The sequence below is a fragment of the Carassius gibelio genome, chromosome B14, assembly GCF_023724105.1.
Source record: "Carassius gibelio isolate Cgi1373 ecotype wild population from Czech Republic chromosome B14, carGib1.2-hapl.c, whole genome shotgun sequence".
Classification (NCBI taxonomy): domain Eukaryota; kingdom Metazoa; phylum Chordata; class Actinopteri; order Cypriniformes; family Cyprinidae; genus Carassius; species Carassius gibelio.
Window position 1 is genome coordinate 16,770,522 of NC_068409.1, and position 19,996 is coordinate 16,790,517.

General features: G+C 38.4%; 1 protein-coding gene across 7 annotated transcripts in view; it reads left to right on the forward strand.

The window, feature by feature from the left end:
- Positions 1–19,996, forward strand: part of LOC127971498 (uncharacterized) — a 248,001-nt gene that overhangs the window by 177,744 nt on the left and 50,261 nt on the right. For all 7 annotated transcript variants that reach the window (XM_052574531.1, XM_052574532.1, XM_052574537.1 and 4 more), the window contains one exon: positions 13,754–14,089. In XM_052574531.1, the coding sequence (XP_052430491.1) occupies positions 13,754–14,089 (336 nt within the window). The remainder of the gene's footprint in view (positions 1–13,753; positions 14,090–19,996) is intronic.

The following is a 19,996-nucleotide window of genomic DNA, read 5'->3' on the forward strand; positions in this document are numbered from 1 at the left end:
AGCATTATCACGGCTGCAGGCTGTTCAAAATGCAGCAGCCAGGATGCTGACTGGCACAAGAAAACGTGAGCACATTACTCCAATTCTTTTCTCTCTTAGTTGGCTGCCGGTACACTTCCAAATTGAGTACAAAATTTTAGTGATGGTTTTTAAATGTCTAAATGGGTTGGCACCCACTTACCTCCGAGACTTTTTAAAGTTTCATACGTCTACGACATCCCTTAGGTCCTCAAACCAGCTGCTCCTACTTGTACCTAGGTCCCGATTAAAGCTTAGAGGGGACCGGGCCTTTTCGGTTATTGGTCGCAAACTTTGGAATGCATTACCTCAAAAGATAAAAATTAAATTAAATTGGTAAATTCTTTGTCCGTTTTTAAAAAGGAGTCAAAATCTTATCTGTTGTCAAAAGCTTTTTCTACCACTTGATGACTGTATAGTCTTGTAACTTTTTACATTTTTAATCATATATCTAAATTTTAAATTTTTTAAATTGTATTTGATTTATTTTGGAATTGTTCTGTACAGCACCTTGGGCAGCAGTGTTGCTGTAATTTGTGTGCTTTATAAAAAAAATAAAAAATAAATTAAAAAAAAACTGCTCCCCGGGTGCCGTAGCATAAATGGCTGCCCACTGCTCCGGGTGTATGTTCACAGTGTGTGTGTGTGTTCACTGCTCTGTGTGTGTGCACTTCGGATGGGTTAAATGCAGAGCACGAATTCTGAGTATGGGTCACCATACTTGGCTGAATGTCATGTCACTATCACTGTAAATAATAATATGTCAATGTCACTTTTATCTATATAGCGCTTTAAACAAAATACATTGCGTCAAAGCAATTGAACAACATTCATTAGGAAAGCAGTGTGTCAATGATGCAAAATTATAGTTAAAGGCAGTTCATCATTGAATTCAGTGATGTCATCTCTGTTCAGTTAAATAGTGTCTGTGCATTTATTGGTTACACTTTATTTCGATAGTCCACTTTAGACATTCTACTGGCTATAAGTATCTTTGTAACTACATGTCAACTACATATCAACTAAATCTCAGAAATTTGCAACTACATGTCTACTAACTCAGAGTATACTGTTAGGGTAGGTTTAGGGTTAGTGTTAGGGGTAGGTTTAGGCTTAGCATAAGTTGACAACAAGTTGACAAAGAAAGTGTTAGAAGATATTAAGCAGACAGTCTACTAATACTCTCCTAACTGATAGTTGACATGTAGTTGCAACGTTACTTACTGCTAGTAGAATGTCTAAAGTGGACTATCAAAATAAAGTGTCACCCATTTATTTGCAATCAAGTCAACGATATCGCTGTAGATGAAGTGACCCCAACTAAGCAAGCCAGAGGTGACAGCGGCAAGGAACTGAAACTCCATCGGTGACAGAATGGAGAAAAAAACCTTGGGAGAAACCAGGCTCAGGTGGGGGGCCAGTTCTCCTCTGACCAAACGAAACCAGTAGTTCAATTCCAGGCTCCTTTAAAGTCAGATTGTGCAGAAGAATCATCTGTTTCCTGTGATCTTGTCCTGGTGCTCCTCTGAGACAAGGTCTTTACAGGGGATCTGTATCTGGGGCTTTAGTTGTCCTGGTCTCCTACATTGCCCTGTCTGGCGTCTTGCGTTTGTCAATTAAATTTGAGGCTACTATTGGGTGGGATCTCAACCGGGAAGTCCTCAACAACATAGTCAACTCTCCTTCCGGTGAAACTGTGGTGGGACAACAGCACTCACACCTTTCACTCCCTTCTGGATTCTTGAGCCGAAGGTAATTTAATTGACACTGTCCTTGCACGTCACCTGAACCTTCCTGTCCTTCCCTTGTCCCGTCAGATCTATGTCAGCGCACTCAGGAATGGTCAGGAACTGCCGCACATCACCCACACCACTGAACCCATAACCCATAATTGATTACTGAGTGCTGAACAACATCACAGTAAAGAATACCTATCCTTTGCCATTGATGTCTTCAGCGTTCGAGAGGTTACAGGGAGCATCCGTCTTCACAAATTGGAATTTATGTAACGCTTATCATTTGGTCCATATCAGGAAGGGGGATGAGTGGAAAACCACCTTTAACACCCCTAGAGGGCACTTTGAATATTTGGTGATGTTGTTCGGGCTCTCCAACTTGCCAGGGGTTTTCCAAGCACTCGTGAATGACATGTTGAGAGAAATGGTAGATCAGTTTATATATGTTTACCTGGATGACATACTGATTTTTTCTTCATCTCTCCAGGAACATGTGCAACACGTCAGACGAGTGCTCCAGAGATTATTGTATTTGAGAATGGTCTTTTTGTCAAGGCAGAGAAATGCGTATTCCATGCAAAGTCTGTTCCCTTCCTAGGGTACATTGTCTCATCTGAGGGAATACGTATGGATCCTGACAAGGTTAAACCTGTGATAGATTGGCCAAGTCCAGATTCTCGTAAGGCCCTACAGTGGTTTCTGGGGTTCACCAATTTTTATAGACGTTTTATTCATAATTTCAGCCAGCTAGTCTTGCCTCTGACCGCTTTGACCTCCCCCAGTACTACGCTCAGGTGGTCTAATACAGCCGAAGCTGTATTTTCCAACCTCAAGAACCACTTCGTTTCGGCTCCCATCTTAATAGCCCCTGATCCCCCATGTCAGCTCATGGTGGAAGTCGACGCATCAGAGGTGGAAGTAGGTGCAGTTCTTTCCCAACGTGCTGCCTCAGACGACAAGATGCATCCATGCGCGTTTTTTTTTCTCATTGTTTATCTTCTGCAGAACGTAATTATGACATTAGTAACAGATAACTGTTGGCCATCAAATTAGCATTAGAGGAGTGGCGGCACTGGTTGGAGGGGTCGGGGGTACCTTTCATCGTTTGGACCGATCATAAAAACTTAGAATACATTAGAACTGCCAAAAGACTCAGTTCCAGGCAGTCTCGGTGGGCAATTCCGGTGGGTCGTTTTGATTTTTCTCTATTGTATCGACTGGGTTCCAAAAATGTCAAACCTGATTCTTTGACACGTCTTTTTTATCCTTCCAAATGCCCAGTGACTCCTAAGTGCATTTTACCTGAGAGTATAGTCGTCTCATCACACGTATGGGAGGTCGAATAGAAGGTCAAGACAGCCTTAGAAGGGGTAATGCCTTCGCCCGGGTGCCAACCGAATCGGTTGTTTGTGCCGGAGGAGTTACGGTCCGACGTTATTCAGTGGGGTCACTGCTCTAATATAGCTTGTCATCCAGGGAATTATTATTATTATTATTATTATTATTATTATTACCTTTATTTTTTATTGAGATTAAAAATCTCTTTTCCAAGAGCATCCTGGCCAAGACAGGCAGCACCACAATTAACAAGGTTACAGACATAAAAAAATATTCGGTTCAAAAAAGTTCGGTCCAGACTTGAGGGACAGATAATAATAATAAGTCCTCAGAACGAAGCCAATATCTTCCTGTATTTTTCTTTTCAATGTAAGATTGGAGGTATGGGGGAAGCAGACCAAGAATTGCCTTGTAGATAAAAATGTACCAATGATTAAGTCTACGGGTGGACAATGCAGACCAACCAACCCGATCATACAAAGAACAGTGATGAGTAAGTGCTCTAAAGTTTGTGATAAACCTAAGAGCTCCATGATAAACAGTATCCAACAGTTTCAAGCTTGTGATGGAAGCATTCATGTATATAACATCGCCATAGTCCAGCACTGACAAGAATGTGGCTGCAAAAAGGATCTACCTGATAGATAGTTGTCAAACCAGCAAACTGTTTGTTCTGACAACGTGACACTGAGAAGTCTTTGTTTTAATATTGCATGATCCACAGTATCAAAAGCCTTCAATAGGTCAATGAAGAAAGCTGCATAATGTTGTTTTTTATCTAAAGAGTCAATAAAATCATTTACTACTCTTAGGGCTGCTGTAGTTGTGCTGTGTTTTTTACGAAAACCTGATTGAAAATTAGACAGAATATTGTTGATAGTTAGAAACTCTTTCAATTGTTCATTCACTGGAGTTTCCATAACCTTGGCCAGGACAGACAGTTTCGAGATGGGTCTATAGTCATTTAAATCAGTCGGGTCGCCTCCTTTTAACAGAGGAAAAACAAATGCGGATTTCCATATAAGTGGAATTTCATTCGTGTCCAGAGAAAGATTAAAAAGATAAGTCAAAGGCGGTGCAATAAAATCAGATGCTAACTGTAGAAAATAAGGCTCCAAGTTATCAGGACCAGACGATTTTCTAATGTCTAAAAGTGTGAGGGCTTTATGCACTTCTGAAACTGAAAATGGCTTGAAACTAAAAGAATTACTGATTCCAGAATGACCATGAGAATTACCTTTAGGATGATTCTGATGTGAAGTGTTGAGGGAATCAAATAATGAACCAGAGGCAATAAAATGCCCTTTAAAACAGCCTAGCATCTTAGCCTTATCGGATAATTTATGTGAGTCCTTAAGAATACATGGTGGCAGCTCAATGCCAGTTTTGTTTCCAGCCAAGGATTTAATCGTCTTCCAGAATTTTAAGGGGTTATTTAAATTATTTGAAGTTTCTATAAGAAATTGGTCAGCTGTGGCCTTCCTGAAAGAACTGCACAAATTGCGCAGTCTCCTGAAGAGCAGCCAATCAGAATCCAGGCTTGTTTTCCTGGCTTTTGCCCAGGCCTTATCACGCTCATGAAGAGAGTTGGCAAAATCTACAGTGAACCATGCATTGTTTCGGCTGTTTACTCTATATTTTCATGCTTGTCAACAATTTCTTTAAAACTCTCATAAAAAAATTTCCAAGCTTTTTCAACATCTGCAATAAGATACATTTTATCGCAATCAAAATAAAACAGGTCATATAAAAACCCTTGTACCGAAAAATGTTTTGTGTCATGCTTAATAATGATACGTGGCTTGGTTTTGGGAATTTTTGTGTTTCTGACCGTGGCAACAACACAGTGGTCACTAATGTTGTTTGCAAAAACAGAGGCTGCTGAGTATTTGCGAGGAACGTTGGTTAGGATAAGATCAATTAAAGATGATTTATCTGGACATTTCAGGTTAGGTCTAGTGGGACTGTCAACGAGCTGAAAGAGATTTAGCGAGAGATAATCCACACCAAGGGCTTAGTAAAGCAACGATTCTGGTGGCCACTGATGGCTCGCGACGTTCACGATTTTGTTTTGGCTTGCTCAGTTTGCACCAGTGGTAAGTCGTCTAACCGACCTCCAGATGGGCTTCTTCAACCGCTGTCTGTCCCTTCGAGACCCTGGTCCCACATGGCTCTAGATTTTGTTACCACCTTCCCGCCCTCTAATGGCATGATGGTTGTTTTGACCGTAGTAGACCGATTTTCGAAGGCAGCACATTTCATTCCCTTGCCCAAATTAACTTCAGCCAAGGAGACAGCGGTCACTGTTATTGATCACGTCTTTTGGTTACATGGCCTCCCGCTAGACGTGGTTTCTGACAGCGGATCCCAATTTGTATCCAAATGAGCAACGGTCAGTCTGAGCGAGCCAACCAAGATTTAGAGAGAACGTTGCGATGTTTAGTCTCCAAGAATCCTTTTTCCTGGAGCCAACAACTCTCTATGGTTGAGTACGGTCTTAACTCATTACCAGTGTTAGCCACGTGCCTCTCTCTGTTTCTTTCTTTCTTTTTTTTTTTTTTTTTTTACTGTTTATTTTAATATTTTCTTACCATATACTGAAAAAAGGAACAAGAGAACATATAATAATATTAAAAAAAATAATAATAATAATAATAAATAAATAAAATAAACAAAAAAAACTTCAATCCATATTAATACATGTTATTGCTTGCCAAACCCATCCTAAATAATATTTAAGGGGAGACCAATCATTTACAAAAATATCCAGAGTTCCAGGAGGGTGTTCTTTAATCCAAACATGAAGTATGGAAAGGCGAGCAGCATAAAGTTTTATATATATTGTTTTTGTTTCCAGGACACAATTGTTTACACCAAGAATACACACTCTGGGATCCAGTGGCACTTTAATCCCAAAAGATCTTTCAATTTCCTGAACAACCGAAGACCAGAATGATGCAATTAAAGGACAGGTCCATATTAAGTGGAAATAAGTTCCACTTTCCCTTTTAAACTTCAAACAAAATTTTGTACATGCGTCATATTTACTTTGAGTTAAATGAGTCACATGCAGCTTGTTAATAATTTTATATTGTACTTCATCTGATTTGTTTGATTTGGTAATTTGTCTTGCATGATCTAATACTTTGCTCCATATCTGGTCTTCCAGTATAACATCAAAATCAAGCTCACAACTTTGTTTAACATTTATTGAACCTTTATTATTTGCTGTAACTTGATCATAAATATATGTAATTGTTTTACTTTTCAGTGCAGCTGTCTTTAATAAAATTCTATTAAGCACATTATTTTTCCCACCTTGTTTATAATATTCGATGGAACTAAGGTAACTTCTCATTTATAAATATCGAAATAAGTAGACTTGAGAAATATTAAACTCATACTGTAATTGTTCGAAAGACTTAAGAGCATTGTCTGCATAAACATTTAATATTCTTGTGATACCAGCTTCTCTCCACTCATTAAAACCAGCATCGATACAGGTATGTATAAAATCTGGGTTATTAGCAAAGGGAGCCAACAATGAGTATTTGTCAAGCCCAAAATATTTACGATCAACACTGAGAGATTTGCAGATATTTTTCAATATAAAATGTTCCTTAATCTTGGTATATATTTTTGTGAAACATATAAACAGAAGGTGTTCCAATTGAACCCTGTCCAGACCTATACCTTCCAAATCAGGAAAGCAAAAAATACTTTTTTTAATCCACTCTGCCATACAGTTGCAATCAAAATGCAGTACTTTACAAATACAAGCTTTTCTGAAGATCCAGGATAAAATAAAAATTGTATCTATAACACTTCATTGGCATATTAAAAGTGATATTGTTAATATTTAATGTAATACTTTTGAGTTATAAGATTTTTTAATAATACTGCTATGTCATAAATATTCAACCCCTATTCAACATTGCTGTTTTAAAATCATTTATTTGAGACCATGGTGGGGAATAAAACAGTCTCAAAACACAATTAAGCTTTTAGATAGAATTAGCTTGAGCCGTTACACATACAGTTAGCCCATGCATGTGTTGAAATTGAGTAGCAAAAATGCCAACAGAGATCTCACAAAAGCTAAAGAGAGTAAATATCGTAGTACTTTAGAAAGGCTAAGGCTATATGAAGATTTCCAAGACACTGAAAGTTCCTAGAGACACATCTCAGCCTTATTCCTTAGCTTAAAGTGTATTTTACCAGAAAACCTTTGAGGTTGTGGAAGAAAAAGCACAATATCATAAAATGTTTAATCAGAGCAACTGAGAAAAATCTGCAATGTTAAGCCAAATACTTGCAAGATGACCCGATGAAAGGAGGAAAACCATTTCAAAGCAGTGTGTAAGAAGATAAGTATTGCCTTTATGTTGAGACATCTTGTAGAATACCACTCTTGATCAAGTAGAATAAAGGACAACTTGAACTTGATAAAATTCATTTGTGTAGACTTGTGGAGCTCTGGAGGAATGTTATATGGAGTGATGTGAACAAACTGGAACTTTTTGGACCCATGGATCAGCGGTATGTCTGCTGCAAAAAAGGCAAAGCTCATAAGCAGAAGAACACCATCTCCATCCTCAAACTTGGAGGTGGATCAGTCCTGTTATGGGGTTTCTTTACTGTAGAAGGAAGTGGAAATCACGACTGGATGAAGGACATCATGGATTCTTTAAAGTGTCAGGCCAAGACACTTTGACAAGAAATGTGATGCCTTTGGTGCAAAGACTGAAGCTGATGATCAATGGACTTTCCTGCTGGACAGTCATCCCAGAGTACACATCCAAATCTACTTCTGCTTGGTTCAGGGATCAGTCTTAGAATGTACTTGAGTCACCTGTTCAGTCTTCAGGCTCAATTCTCATTTCAAATATCTGGTTGAATTTGAAGAAAGCAGTGGCAATGTGAAAACCAAAGATTATCAGTGATCTGAAAGCTTTTTTCAGGTTTGGAATAGGCCAAAACTGTAGTAGAGAGGTGACAGAAGCTTCTAAACACTTACAGACAGCGTTTATTTGTGATTTTAAAGAATAAAAGATTCTGCACATAGGGGGTTGAATAATTTTGAACATGAATGTTTAGAGCCAATTCGAATTTTATCATGATTCATCAATGTTCCATTCTCAGAATCACTCAAAAGTGTATTAACAAACTTTCTCTAATACTTTCCTGATGCCTTTGTTAAATTGATTTCATAAAATGTTATCCTCCACAGCAAATTGTCTTGCAAGTCAAGGGGGTTGAATAATTTTGATTGCAACTGTATGTATCACATTATTTAATCGCATTGCCAAGACACGTGATAAAATCTTTGAATCTGTATTTTGAATTGATAATGGTCTATATGATGCAGGTTTTTCTGGATCCTTGTGATCTTTTGGTATTAATGATATAATAGATTGCTGCATTGTATTTGGCAATTTCTTCTCATCATAAGCATACTGGAACATTATTGTAAGTAAAGGAGCTAAGATGTCCACAAAGGTTTTGTAGACCTCTGCTGGAAAACCATCTGGACCACATGCTTTTCCATTCTTTAAAGAATTTATTGACTTTTTCACATCATCGACTGTAATTTTAGCACCAAGTGACAGATTATCCTGCAAGTCAAGTTTAGGTAACTTAAACTTCTGAAAAAACAAAGTCATATTCAATTCAATTCAATTCAAGATTTTTTGTATATCGCTTTTTACAATACAAATCGTTACAAAGCAACATTACAGAAAATTATGTTTCTACAATATTTAGTAGTAGCTTATGTTGGTGACTGTCAGTTTGTGCACGTTTGACAGGATTCTCAGAATTTTTTTTTATACAAGACGTAGTCAGCCAGATGATGAACATTATTAATATTATGAATTAATAATTATTATATGATGCAGTCACACTTGTAGCAATATTTGTTAGCTCTGTTGTTGATTCAGGGTCAGCATCATCTGAGGTCCTCTGAGGGTCAGCATCATCTCTTCTCAGGTGTTCTGGATCCAGACTGGAGCTTGTGTAAATCCTAGTTACCACAGGATGTAAATCCCGTGGCAAAACAGAGAAACAAAATAGAGACATCATTAGCATAGCTGCTGATCCAACAAAGTAAAATTAGTTTAACCCAAGCTAATGAATAAAAATGCACATTTAATAAGATGCAACCACACTCACAATTTAAAAGATACATTATTCGTATGCTTGGCGAAAGAGATGTGTTTTTAATCTAGATTTAAACAGAGAGAGTGTGTCTGAACCCCGAACATTATCAGGAAGGCTATTCCAGAGTTTGGGAGCCAAATGTGAGAAAGCTCTACCTCCTTTAGTGGACTTTGCTATCCTATGAACTACCAAAAGTCCAGCGTTTTGTGACCTTAGGGTGCGTGATGGGTTGTAACGTGGTAGAAGGCTAGTTAGGTACGCAGGAGCTAAACCATTTAGGGCCTTATAGGTAAGTAATGATAAGCTCTAGCTGCTGCATTTTGTACCTGTAGCTTGTTTATTGTCGAAGCAGGACAACCACCTAGAAGTGCATTACAATAGTCTAGTCTAGAGGTCATGAATGCATGAACTAGCTTTTCTGCATCAGAAACAGATAACATGTTTCGTAGCTTGGCAATGTTTCTAAGATGGAAGAATGCTGTTTTTGTAACATTGGAAATATGATTTTCAAAAGACTAATTGCTGTCTAATATAATATTGCATGGATGGACCAAAAATGTAATGTGTCTAAAGCATACACACAGTTCCACTGAATGATAAATGTTCTTTTAACAATGTTGTTGAACCAAATGTAGGAAGGAAACTGTTCAAATAACCACAAAATTAACAACAACCTTGAAGTAAGAGCATGAGGTTTATCTGTTAATCAGACGCACTAAAGAGTTTGTTTCTACAGCAAACAGACGTCGGGTGTGTTTTCTTTCAGAATCATCATTTTCTGATGGAGAGAAAAAGTTAAATACTATAGTATTTCATTTGATGAGAAGTTTCGCACTGTTACAGAAGTGATCTCACACTCATAGAAGCTTAATATTGACAAAGACATTTATCCCTTCAGCTAATCTGAATAAAAAGCAGAATGAACTGCTGAAACATTAAGACAGTAAACAAATAAAATGTAAGAATGATGCAATGCTAATTGACATATCATTTATTACAGTACAGAAACTAAAAGGTCATTTCCTACCTAATTCTGTGCAGAAAATTGAAATAATTGTTTGTAGTTTATAAAACAACCCTAAAATTGGGAAAGAAATGTAGATTACAAATGATTGATTATTGTCCAGCAATGTATTTGTTTTCTTACAGCAAATTCAAAGTAAGAAATAAGAATTCCTTGTTAAAAAAAAAAATTATAAAATTATAATAAAACATACATACATAGGCCGACATACAATTATTGTATTTGACATTTCTGTCACTTCTGAAATTACCCCTGGTTTGATAAATGTTAGCCTTTACATAATATTTTTTAGATCTTTTTTTATGTTGTCTTGCATTAATTTCTACATATGCCGTAACATAACATATGGTTCTGTAACCATAAAGGCTTCTGTGTAATTTGCCACGACTAACCATTTAAATAATCCTGTGAATGTACTTAAAGAATGCAGGTTTGTTAATTGAATTTAATCAAATTTAATATTTAATTTTTAATTTAATTTAATATAATTGAATCGTTCTCAATTAGCAAAAATCTTTCTTGAATCGAAGTGAAAACCTATGGATCATAAATTGAATCAATTCAATTTCTACCCAAAGATTCCCTTAACGAGTCCAGACGAGTATAGAATTTAACTACAAACTAGATTCCAAAAAAAATGGGACACTGTACAAATTGTGAATTAAAACAGAATGCAATGATTTGGAAGTTTCAAATTTGAATATTTTATTCAGAATACAACATAGATGACATATCAAATGTTTTAACTGAGAAAATGTATAATTTTAAAGGAAAATACGTTGATTTTAAATTTCATGGCATCAACACATCTCAAAAAAGTTGGGACAAGGCCATGTTTCCCACTGTGTGGCATCCCCTCTTCTTTTTATAACAGTCTGCAAACGTCTGGGGACTGAGGAGACAAGTTGCTCAAGTTTAGGAATAGGAATGTTGTCCCATTCGTGTTTAATACAGGCTTCTACTTGCTCAACTGTCTTCGGTCTTCTTTGTCACATCTTCCTCTTTATGATGCACCAAATGTTTTCTATGGGTGAAAGATCTGGACTGCAGGCTGGTCATTTCAGTACCCGGATCCTTCTTGTATGCAGCCATGATGTTGTAATTGATGCAGTATGTGGTCTGGCATTGTCATGTTGGAAAATGCAAAGTCTTTCCTGAAAGAGATGATGTCTGGATGGGAACATATGTTGTTCTAGAACTTGGATATACCTTTCAGCATTGATGATGTCTTTCCAGATGTGTAAGCTGCCCATGCCACACGCCCTCATGCAACCCCATACCATCAGAGATGCAGGCTTCTGAACTGAGCGCTGATAACAACTTGGGTTGTCCTTGTCCTCTTTAGTCCATATGACATGGCATCCCAGTTTTCCAAAAAGAACTTCAAATTTTGATTCGTCTGACCACAGAACAGTTTTCCACTTTGCCACAGACAGTTTAAAATGAGCCTTGGCCCAGAGAAAACACCTGCGCTTCTGGATCATGTTTAGATATGGCTTCTTTTTTTCTTTTTTTTTTTTTGAGTTTTAGACAGCAATGGCGAATGGCATGGTGGATTGTGTTCAACAACAATGTTTTCTGGAAGTATTCCTGACCCCATGTTGTGATTCCCATTAAAGTAGCATTCCTGTATGTGATGCAGTGCCGTCTAATTGTTCCAGATTCTCTGAATCTTTGGATGATTTTATGCACTGTAGATGATGATAACTTCAAACTCTTTGCAATTTTTCTCTGAGAAACTCCTTTCTCATATAGCTCCACTATTATTCACCGCAGCATTTGAGGAATTGGTGATCCTCTGCCCATCTTGACTTCTGATAGACACTGTTAGACACAGGCTCTTTTTAGACCCTATCATGTTGCCAATTGACCTAATAAGTTGCAAATTGGTCCTCCAGCTGTTCCTTATATTTACATTTAACTTTTCAATCCTGTTGTTCTGAATGAAATGAGATCAGATGGCTGTGAAAGAGTGCAGATGTAGTTGTAGTTTTCTCCTGCAGGTGGCGCTCTCTACATCAGCAGCTCTGAGCAGCTACAAACTCAACGAGTCCCATGAGTCTCTGCTCCAGTCAACAGAAGATCACAATCCTCTCTTCATTCACATGTGAACTGACTAGAACTGAGTCAAACAGCAGCACACACTCAATACACACAGCTGCATGTAGAGCTGATTCTGCTTTACTCTCAATCAAACTGACCAGAGCATTTCATTAATACAGGAAAGATACTGTTTTATTTGATCTGAAACACAATCTGTGACGTCATTTGTATTACTATTCATTTTACTTCACTCAGAAACAAATCCTGTCCACTAGTTGCTTCTAAAACAAGATTTTTTGCACTTTTTTTAGAAAATGTGTCGGATACTAGTTCTTTCTTTCTCTAGTTTCTCTTGTTTCAGATCTATTATAGTGCAAACTAACAGCATGTGTCTTCCCCCAGAAGAAGAAACTTCCTCTTTCCTCAGTGAAGCGGTCAGATGTTTCCTCGTGTGTCAGTCGAGTGTGAGTCTCACCGTGAAGACGCTTGTCTTGATGAGAGCCAGAACACAAACGATCTGAAGCAGCGTCACACTCTTCTGCTGGGATTGAGTTCTTCTGAAACTGGACTTTAGAGAAATGATGCTCATCTTTGGACTGATGCTGCTGCAAACTGCTGCATGTGAGTCACTTTCACATCAGACTCTTATGATGCTGATCAATCAGATCAGTCTCTGACATAAAAACATTTGAGTTAATATTACATTAAGAGTCTGCAGAGATCTAGTCACAGTGTTTCCTGATCTTCTGAAACAGTTTGTATCAGAGGAGTATTATTATTATTACCAGCCTTTTGGCATTTTAATAGGATTGAAAAAATTATGTCTCTTCATAAAATATGATACCCTGCCACCCTGTCTCCACTTTGAAGAGTAAGCGTGTGATTTTCCTGCATGTAAATGTCTCTTCAAGTCAGAAGACACACAAATGATACAAATCTGTTTATTGTGAAGATGATTGTAAGTCTACAACTTAAATTAGCCAAGGGATGCTGGACTGTGTTTGTTAATGGACACACACTATTGGTTTATTATTAACTGAAGGTTAAAATGTTCACAGTTGTAGATTTATGTTACCAAACAAACAGTCAATAAATCCACATTTCCATCCTTCACCTGAACAAATATCTACTATCATATCCCAGTGTAACCGTGTGCTCCTTCTCTCCTGTTATCTGAGGGAAGTCTCCGTCTGTATTATGTAACTGATTACACAAGAATGACCCTCACTGGACGCCTGCATGTAAAAGTTTAAAGTAGAGATGAAATGGTTCTGACAATGAGCATTATTGAGATGAACTGAGATCAGATCAAGAGTGTGTTTGATGTGTTTCTTCAGATGAACTTTAATTCTGTCAATGTTTGTGTAATTTGTGTCTGATTTTAATTCATGATGTCCTAAAAGATTGGAACATTTTTGTGTGTTTTGTTCTTCAGGTCTGGATCAGTTCTGCAGGTTTGATCAGTCTGATCCCTGTTACACAGCTCTGGGACACAAACTCCATCTGATGATGGTGCAGGACGCTAGTAAATATGATCTGAAGATAATAAAGAGAATAAACAACAAAAAAGATGGTCCAGTCTGTAGAGTAAAGAATGACAAGATGAGGAAGACTGAATGTGATCTTTATAATAACAGACCTGAAGTGACAGTCATTAATGGGACTGTGATAATAAACCGTGTGAACACAACAGATTCAGGGAATTACAGATTAAAACTCTCTCTCTCAGACGGCACAGAAACATCTCGAGATCTTCAAGTGATTGTTGAAGGTACAGAAACTCTCTCATCAGACTCATTACACTCTCATGTTCTCCAAAGATCTCTCTCTCATGCAGATGAATCAGATGAATCTCTGTGAAGGTTTTTATTGCAGCTCATTATTTAATATCTTGAAGTATTCAGTCAACAGCATCTTCACTTTCTTTGCACTGAGTCTGAGACTATTTTAAGAATGAAATACCAGCGTGTTGCTAACTGTGTACTGCATACTGCTTTTAAACAATGACGTGAAAGATCCCACATATACAGGCTTTTTAAATAAAAAATAAAAAACAGGGTGTGTAATACTTGATTATCTTATGAAAATAAACCAACAGTCAGAAATGTAATATAACCTTTACGACAGCCATGATAACTGTGCTAATTAATTCACATCAACAATATTATCTCGAAGTGGATGGGGAAGCACTGGTCTGGAAGTGTTTTTAGGTGTTTCTCGGATGCACTTGACCATAACTTTAAGGCAGTTCTCAAGATGCAATAAAACTAATGACTGCAATACATCTTTGTGAAACTAAAGGACGGAATAAATGCAGAATATTACCTGGCCACCGCTATTTTTTTTTCCCATAGTGCTATATAATCTACATGTTCAGACCAGCACAGCATATTGTCAGGTTTGACACTCAGCAACTTAAAGGGGGGGTGAAATGCTTGTTTTCACTCAATATCCTGTTAATCTTGAGTACCTATAGAGTAGTACTGCATCCTTCATAACTCCAAAAAGTCTTTAGTTTTATTATATTCATAAGAGAAAGATAGTCTGTACCGATTTTTCCAGGAAAAACACGACAGGCTGGAGGCGTGACGTTTTTTAAGCTGTACATGTGGAAAGTGCAGTTTGATGACAACATCGCATGTTGTTTACTTGATGTGCTTACGCGCCAATAGCTAAGTTAACAACACAGAGATATTTGAAGCAGTTTTACTCACCGCCTGCGGTTCTGTAGCAGAAATGAGTCGAACCAGACAAATTAAAGAGTCTATCAGAGCTGTGTGCATTGAAACGAGAGCCGAACTCCTCAGGAAGTCATAAATCAGTTCTAGTGCCACAACAACCAAGCAAGATAACCAACCAACCAACTTGTTCACACAACAGCTTTCAACATTAACACCAATAGAACAATTATTGACAATTTTAATTCGAAGAAGAGATTGTCAAATTTATTGTTCGTGATTGAAATGCAACGCTGGACATCACATGTAAACCCAGGAGATCAAGTTAAATACTTGCATTGACTTCCCCCCAGCCAGCAGAACCAGACTGAAATTCCTAAGGGGGAAGGGCTTTAAACCTTTGTCTTCACAGAAAAGTCCTTTGCCAGAGAATGGCAAAGAAACTGCTTTTTGTACATTATATATGGACCAGAATGAACTCAAAACGACTTATAAATGAATCATTCCATTGCTTAACTCCATATTCATTTATGTGTAACCCACACATTTGACTATCATGTATAATCACTTATTGTGTATGTCTTTTGATAACTATAGGATACATAGTCATGTCTAGTATTGATATAATCGAATTTTCTTGCTTGATATTGTCCTGACAATCATTTATTTGTAAAATATATCATAATCGTGTTATAGGAATCATGTCCAAAATTAGACCCTGTGAGGCAAGAACCACATGCTTGGTAAGATAAACAAATGATTTATGATACCCCCCCCCCCCCATATCTCCCATATCAAGACCATATCTGATTGGTCAAGGCAACATTTGAGGGGTGGCCAACAAGGAAGTTTAAATACTTTGGACGCCATGAAATTTTGCTTTTAGTCTGCTTTTAGTTCCAGCCTTGCTCCTGCTATCAGTCATGCTATTAGTCATGCCTGCTCTTAGCTTCTAGCTTGTAGCTTTGCTACCTAGCTTTAGCTTGTAGCATCTAGCCATGCGGTTATTTATCATTGTTCTTTGAGCGCGGTTCCAGCGTGCCTGCCTGCTGCTACTATGCCACGATGAGAAGGAACACAACCTAGTCTCGCCAAACGTTATTTCTTTTCTTTTCCATTTCCATTTTTATTTCGTGTTCTGAGTTAAGTTTTGTAACGTCGACCTCGTCTGTGCGTTTGAACTCCAACCAGCCACACAACTCCAGCTTCAGCCAACGCCCAAGCACGGGCTCCCCAAGACGTCACTTCAGCCAACTGAACTTCAAGCCAATCAGCGACACCGGGATACCCCTTTCAACGGGAGTCCCTTTCACAGGAAACGAAGGCAACGTATTCTCAGATATTTGTTGTGCTGGTGTATCTAATATAATTTTAACCCCATTGAGGAACTCAATGCGAGCGCTAATTACGTGATTGATGGATGTTCATGTCTATGCAATTTAACGTATTGCTGTAAACTTGGGATTCCATATTTCCATTCTCTTAAACTCATCTTTTCCTAACTTTTCGATCTTCCTGCAACTTGTGTGAATGTGTGAGTGCGTGCGTTTATTTGTTAGATTAGTTTATATGTCTTAGATTTATCTAATAAAGCCTTATTCATATTGAAAAGAGAAGTATCTTGTGTTTTGTGCTTACAAGTTAATGTCTTAAACCGACGATCTTGTTACTGTGCTAATTGATAGTGTTTTCACTATAGTTTGGATATTAGTATCCAGCGCAGATTTGATGTTAAACGGCTCGTTCACTGAACCGCAGGCGCGTCTCCATGAACAGCCGTGAAACAGTGATTCTGTTCAAATTCCCTTAAAATCTTAAATGATTCCCTTTGAGCTAAATTGACCTGTTTCCGTTACAGTTCCAACACACGATCGTGACCCTTTTTCGTTGGGACTGCATCATCCTTAAGAAATAAACGATGTGCAAATCCGGCGTCAAACTGGGCCTTGTTTGTAAAACAAGCATCTTCGAAATGCAGGGAACAAACACAAATCAACTCCGTTGATGCTCAGTAAAAATAAACTCCATCCACTGGTCCCTTAATGCTGTTTCTCTTTAGGTAATCTGTGCAAGGTTGTCTTGCCCTGGAGACCAAAAACACACTTCTTTTGTGACATTTCGCGACGCTCTCGCTCTGATCAGTGAAGTCTGTTGTGCTCTCAGTGCTCTGCTATACGGGAGCGCGCGCTCTTCCGGCAGACGTGCCTCAGGACCCATATAAGGAAATTCCGCTCCATCTAACGTCACACAGAGCCATACTTGAAAAAAAACTTTCCGAAACTTGTGACAAACCGGAAGTACTCCTTCAAACGTACAAATAAATTTTTGAAACTTTGTCCATGTTTAGCATGGGAATCCAACTCTTTAACAGTGTAAAAAACTCAGTATGCATGAAATAGCATTTCAGCCCCCCCCCCCCCCCTTTAATAATTGGTACTAGTTTGTGTGGAGGAAATTTTATTTTCCGCATTATTTGTTTCACTGTACTAGAGAGTGTTCTTTAGAGTGTCTCTGATTGCTTCAGTGTGTGTGTGTGTGTGCAAGGGTTAAGGTTAGACAGAGATGTTATTTTAGTTTCTTAGACATCCTGGCTCCTTAGAAAAAGATTTACATTCAAATCTTAGAAACGCATCTGGAGGACATAGTTGGACACTTTAAATGGACATACATGTTTAATATGAATTATGACTGGATGAGGACAAAGCATCCGCATTTGTTGCAGTCTACAGCCAACCCTGACTGACTGTATGAATGTATACCTTTTCATGCAGGAAAATAAATATTATTTTGTCTCATACCTTTAATTGAAATGGAAAATTGCCACACCTTTTTTTCTTTCTTTGGATTTTCCTTATTTATCAGAAATATAATTTGAGGGACAAATACAGTCGAATGCCCCTAAAACATGCAATGAAAATGTATTCAAAATAGTATGTACTACTTACTGTTTTGATTTTGAACTGATATGTGACCTGTACGTCTCCTTTACATGTTTCATGAGATTCAGACAAATAAATTCTCTCAACTGGCCAATTAATTCTTTAAAATGCAGTGATTTCTATTAAAAGAGAAAGCAGCTGATTCTGTGCTGATGTTTTATTTCAGGGTCAACTACTGCAGCTGTGACCTCTGTGACCTCTAATGTGACCTCTGCAGTAACCAGAAGCTCACAGACATTAGAAAATGGTAAGTTTCTCATCGGCTGGTATGAATGTCACCACGAATGTCACTCCAAGCCCTAAAGAGAGATGGAAGTGTGAGTGTTGAGCTACGACATATACAGTCAAATACAAATAAATCCAAACATATAAATGGCAGTGATAAAGACTATAGCTAATATGATTTTGAACTAATTCAATGTGCTGTTAAATGCATGTAGTTGTTTATTGTGTTGCAGTTGGTGTAAATGAGCTGTTCGAAGCAGTTTTGGAGTTTGATTTAAATGACCTTGTGTTTTTCTTCCATAGTTTTGCTCATTGTGATTGCTTTTGGCTGCGCTGCTCTGATGCTGATTCTGCTGTTCACCATCGTATGTTACGTTTACAAGAAAAAACAGCTGAAGTCAACACCAGGTCAGTCGCTTTTGAATCTGTCGTTCATATACGAACTGAAGAAGGTTAAAATGTTGTACTTTTCAATGCAAGCAGCAATTACAGAGCCAAACTCATGGATTATTATGCATTAAAATTCGGAGAAGATTTGTAGCTTATAATGATGTCTCAGATCATCTTCATAAAATCTATAATGTTTCTACTTTTGGTGTAATTGTCTTTGAAACTGTCAGTCCTAAATGGTTATTGTCATTTTTGTGGAAACTCTTAAAATGAACCTGTAAGTCTTTACTTCAATAACATTTTACATTTACATTTAATCATTTAGCAGACGCTTTTATCCAAAGCTGTCACGGGCCGGGCTAGAACTCGGGTCTCTGGTGTGGTGGGTGAGAGATCTGCCACTAGGCCACAGAGGCTGAGGTGTTGGACCCAATTGAAATACTCAAGGCAGTACTCCAAGCAATTATGGTTTATTAAAAAAAAAAAGGACTTTGCAAGCCAAAAAATCCAACAAAAGTTCTTCTCAGACAGAGGAATTAATAACAAGAGAGATAATGGGAAAACAAAACCACAAGGGAAAATAAAAACTCCACAAGGGGAGAAAACAGATCAAGAGCGTGTAAACAAACAAATAACTAGGAACACCTTACTTGAGGTAGCTTGGGAGGACTTGGAAGAACTAGTAAATACAGAGCTGGTATCATGCAGCCTGAACTCAAAAACCAAGTGTCAAACAAGGGAAAGACTCAGCTAAAATACTCTGACAGAAACAAGGCACAGGTGACCTGGATAACGCTAACAAGAGTAGACAAAGAAGAACAAAGACAGAAGGGAACACAGGGGACCTCTAGAGGCACGGAGACAAACTACAGGAGGTCAAATGCTGACAGGACCCCCTCCTCTAGGAACGGCCCCTGACGTTCCTTCCAGAACACCCGGGCCTCCGGGTGTGAAACTCCCGGATTAAACTTGGGTCAAGGATGTCTTTGGCTGGAACCCAGGAGCGCTCCTCTGGCCCATAGCCCTCCCAGTCCACCAGATATTGTAATGAGTTCTGGACCCTCCGGGAGTCCAGTATCTGGCGCACTGTGTAGGCTGGCTGGCCGTTGATGATCCTGGGAGGTGGAGGGGGCCTGTGCGGGGGAGCAAACGGAGAAGACAAGACAGGTTTTAGTAAAGAGACATGAAATGTGGGGTTAATTCTAAGGGAACGTGGGAGAAATAAACGATAAGAAACAGGGTTAACTTTCCTTGCTATGCGAAAAGGGCCGATGTATTTCTGGGAGAGTTTCTTGGATTCGACCCGGAGGGGCAGGTGCTTAGTAGATAGCCAAACTCTTTGACCAGCTCGAAAGTTGGGGGCTGTCCGACGGCGACGACTAGCCTGAACCTGGTACCTCTGGGAAGTCCGAAGGAGGGTATGTCTGGCCTTCCTCCATGTAAGCC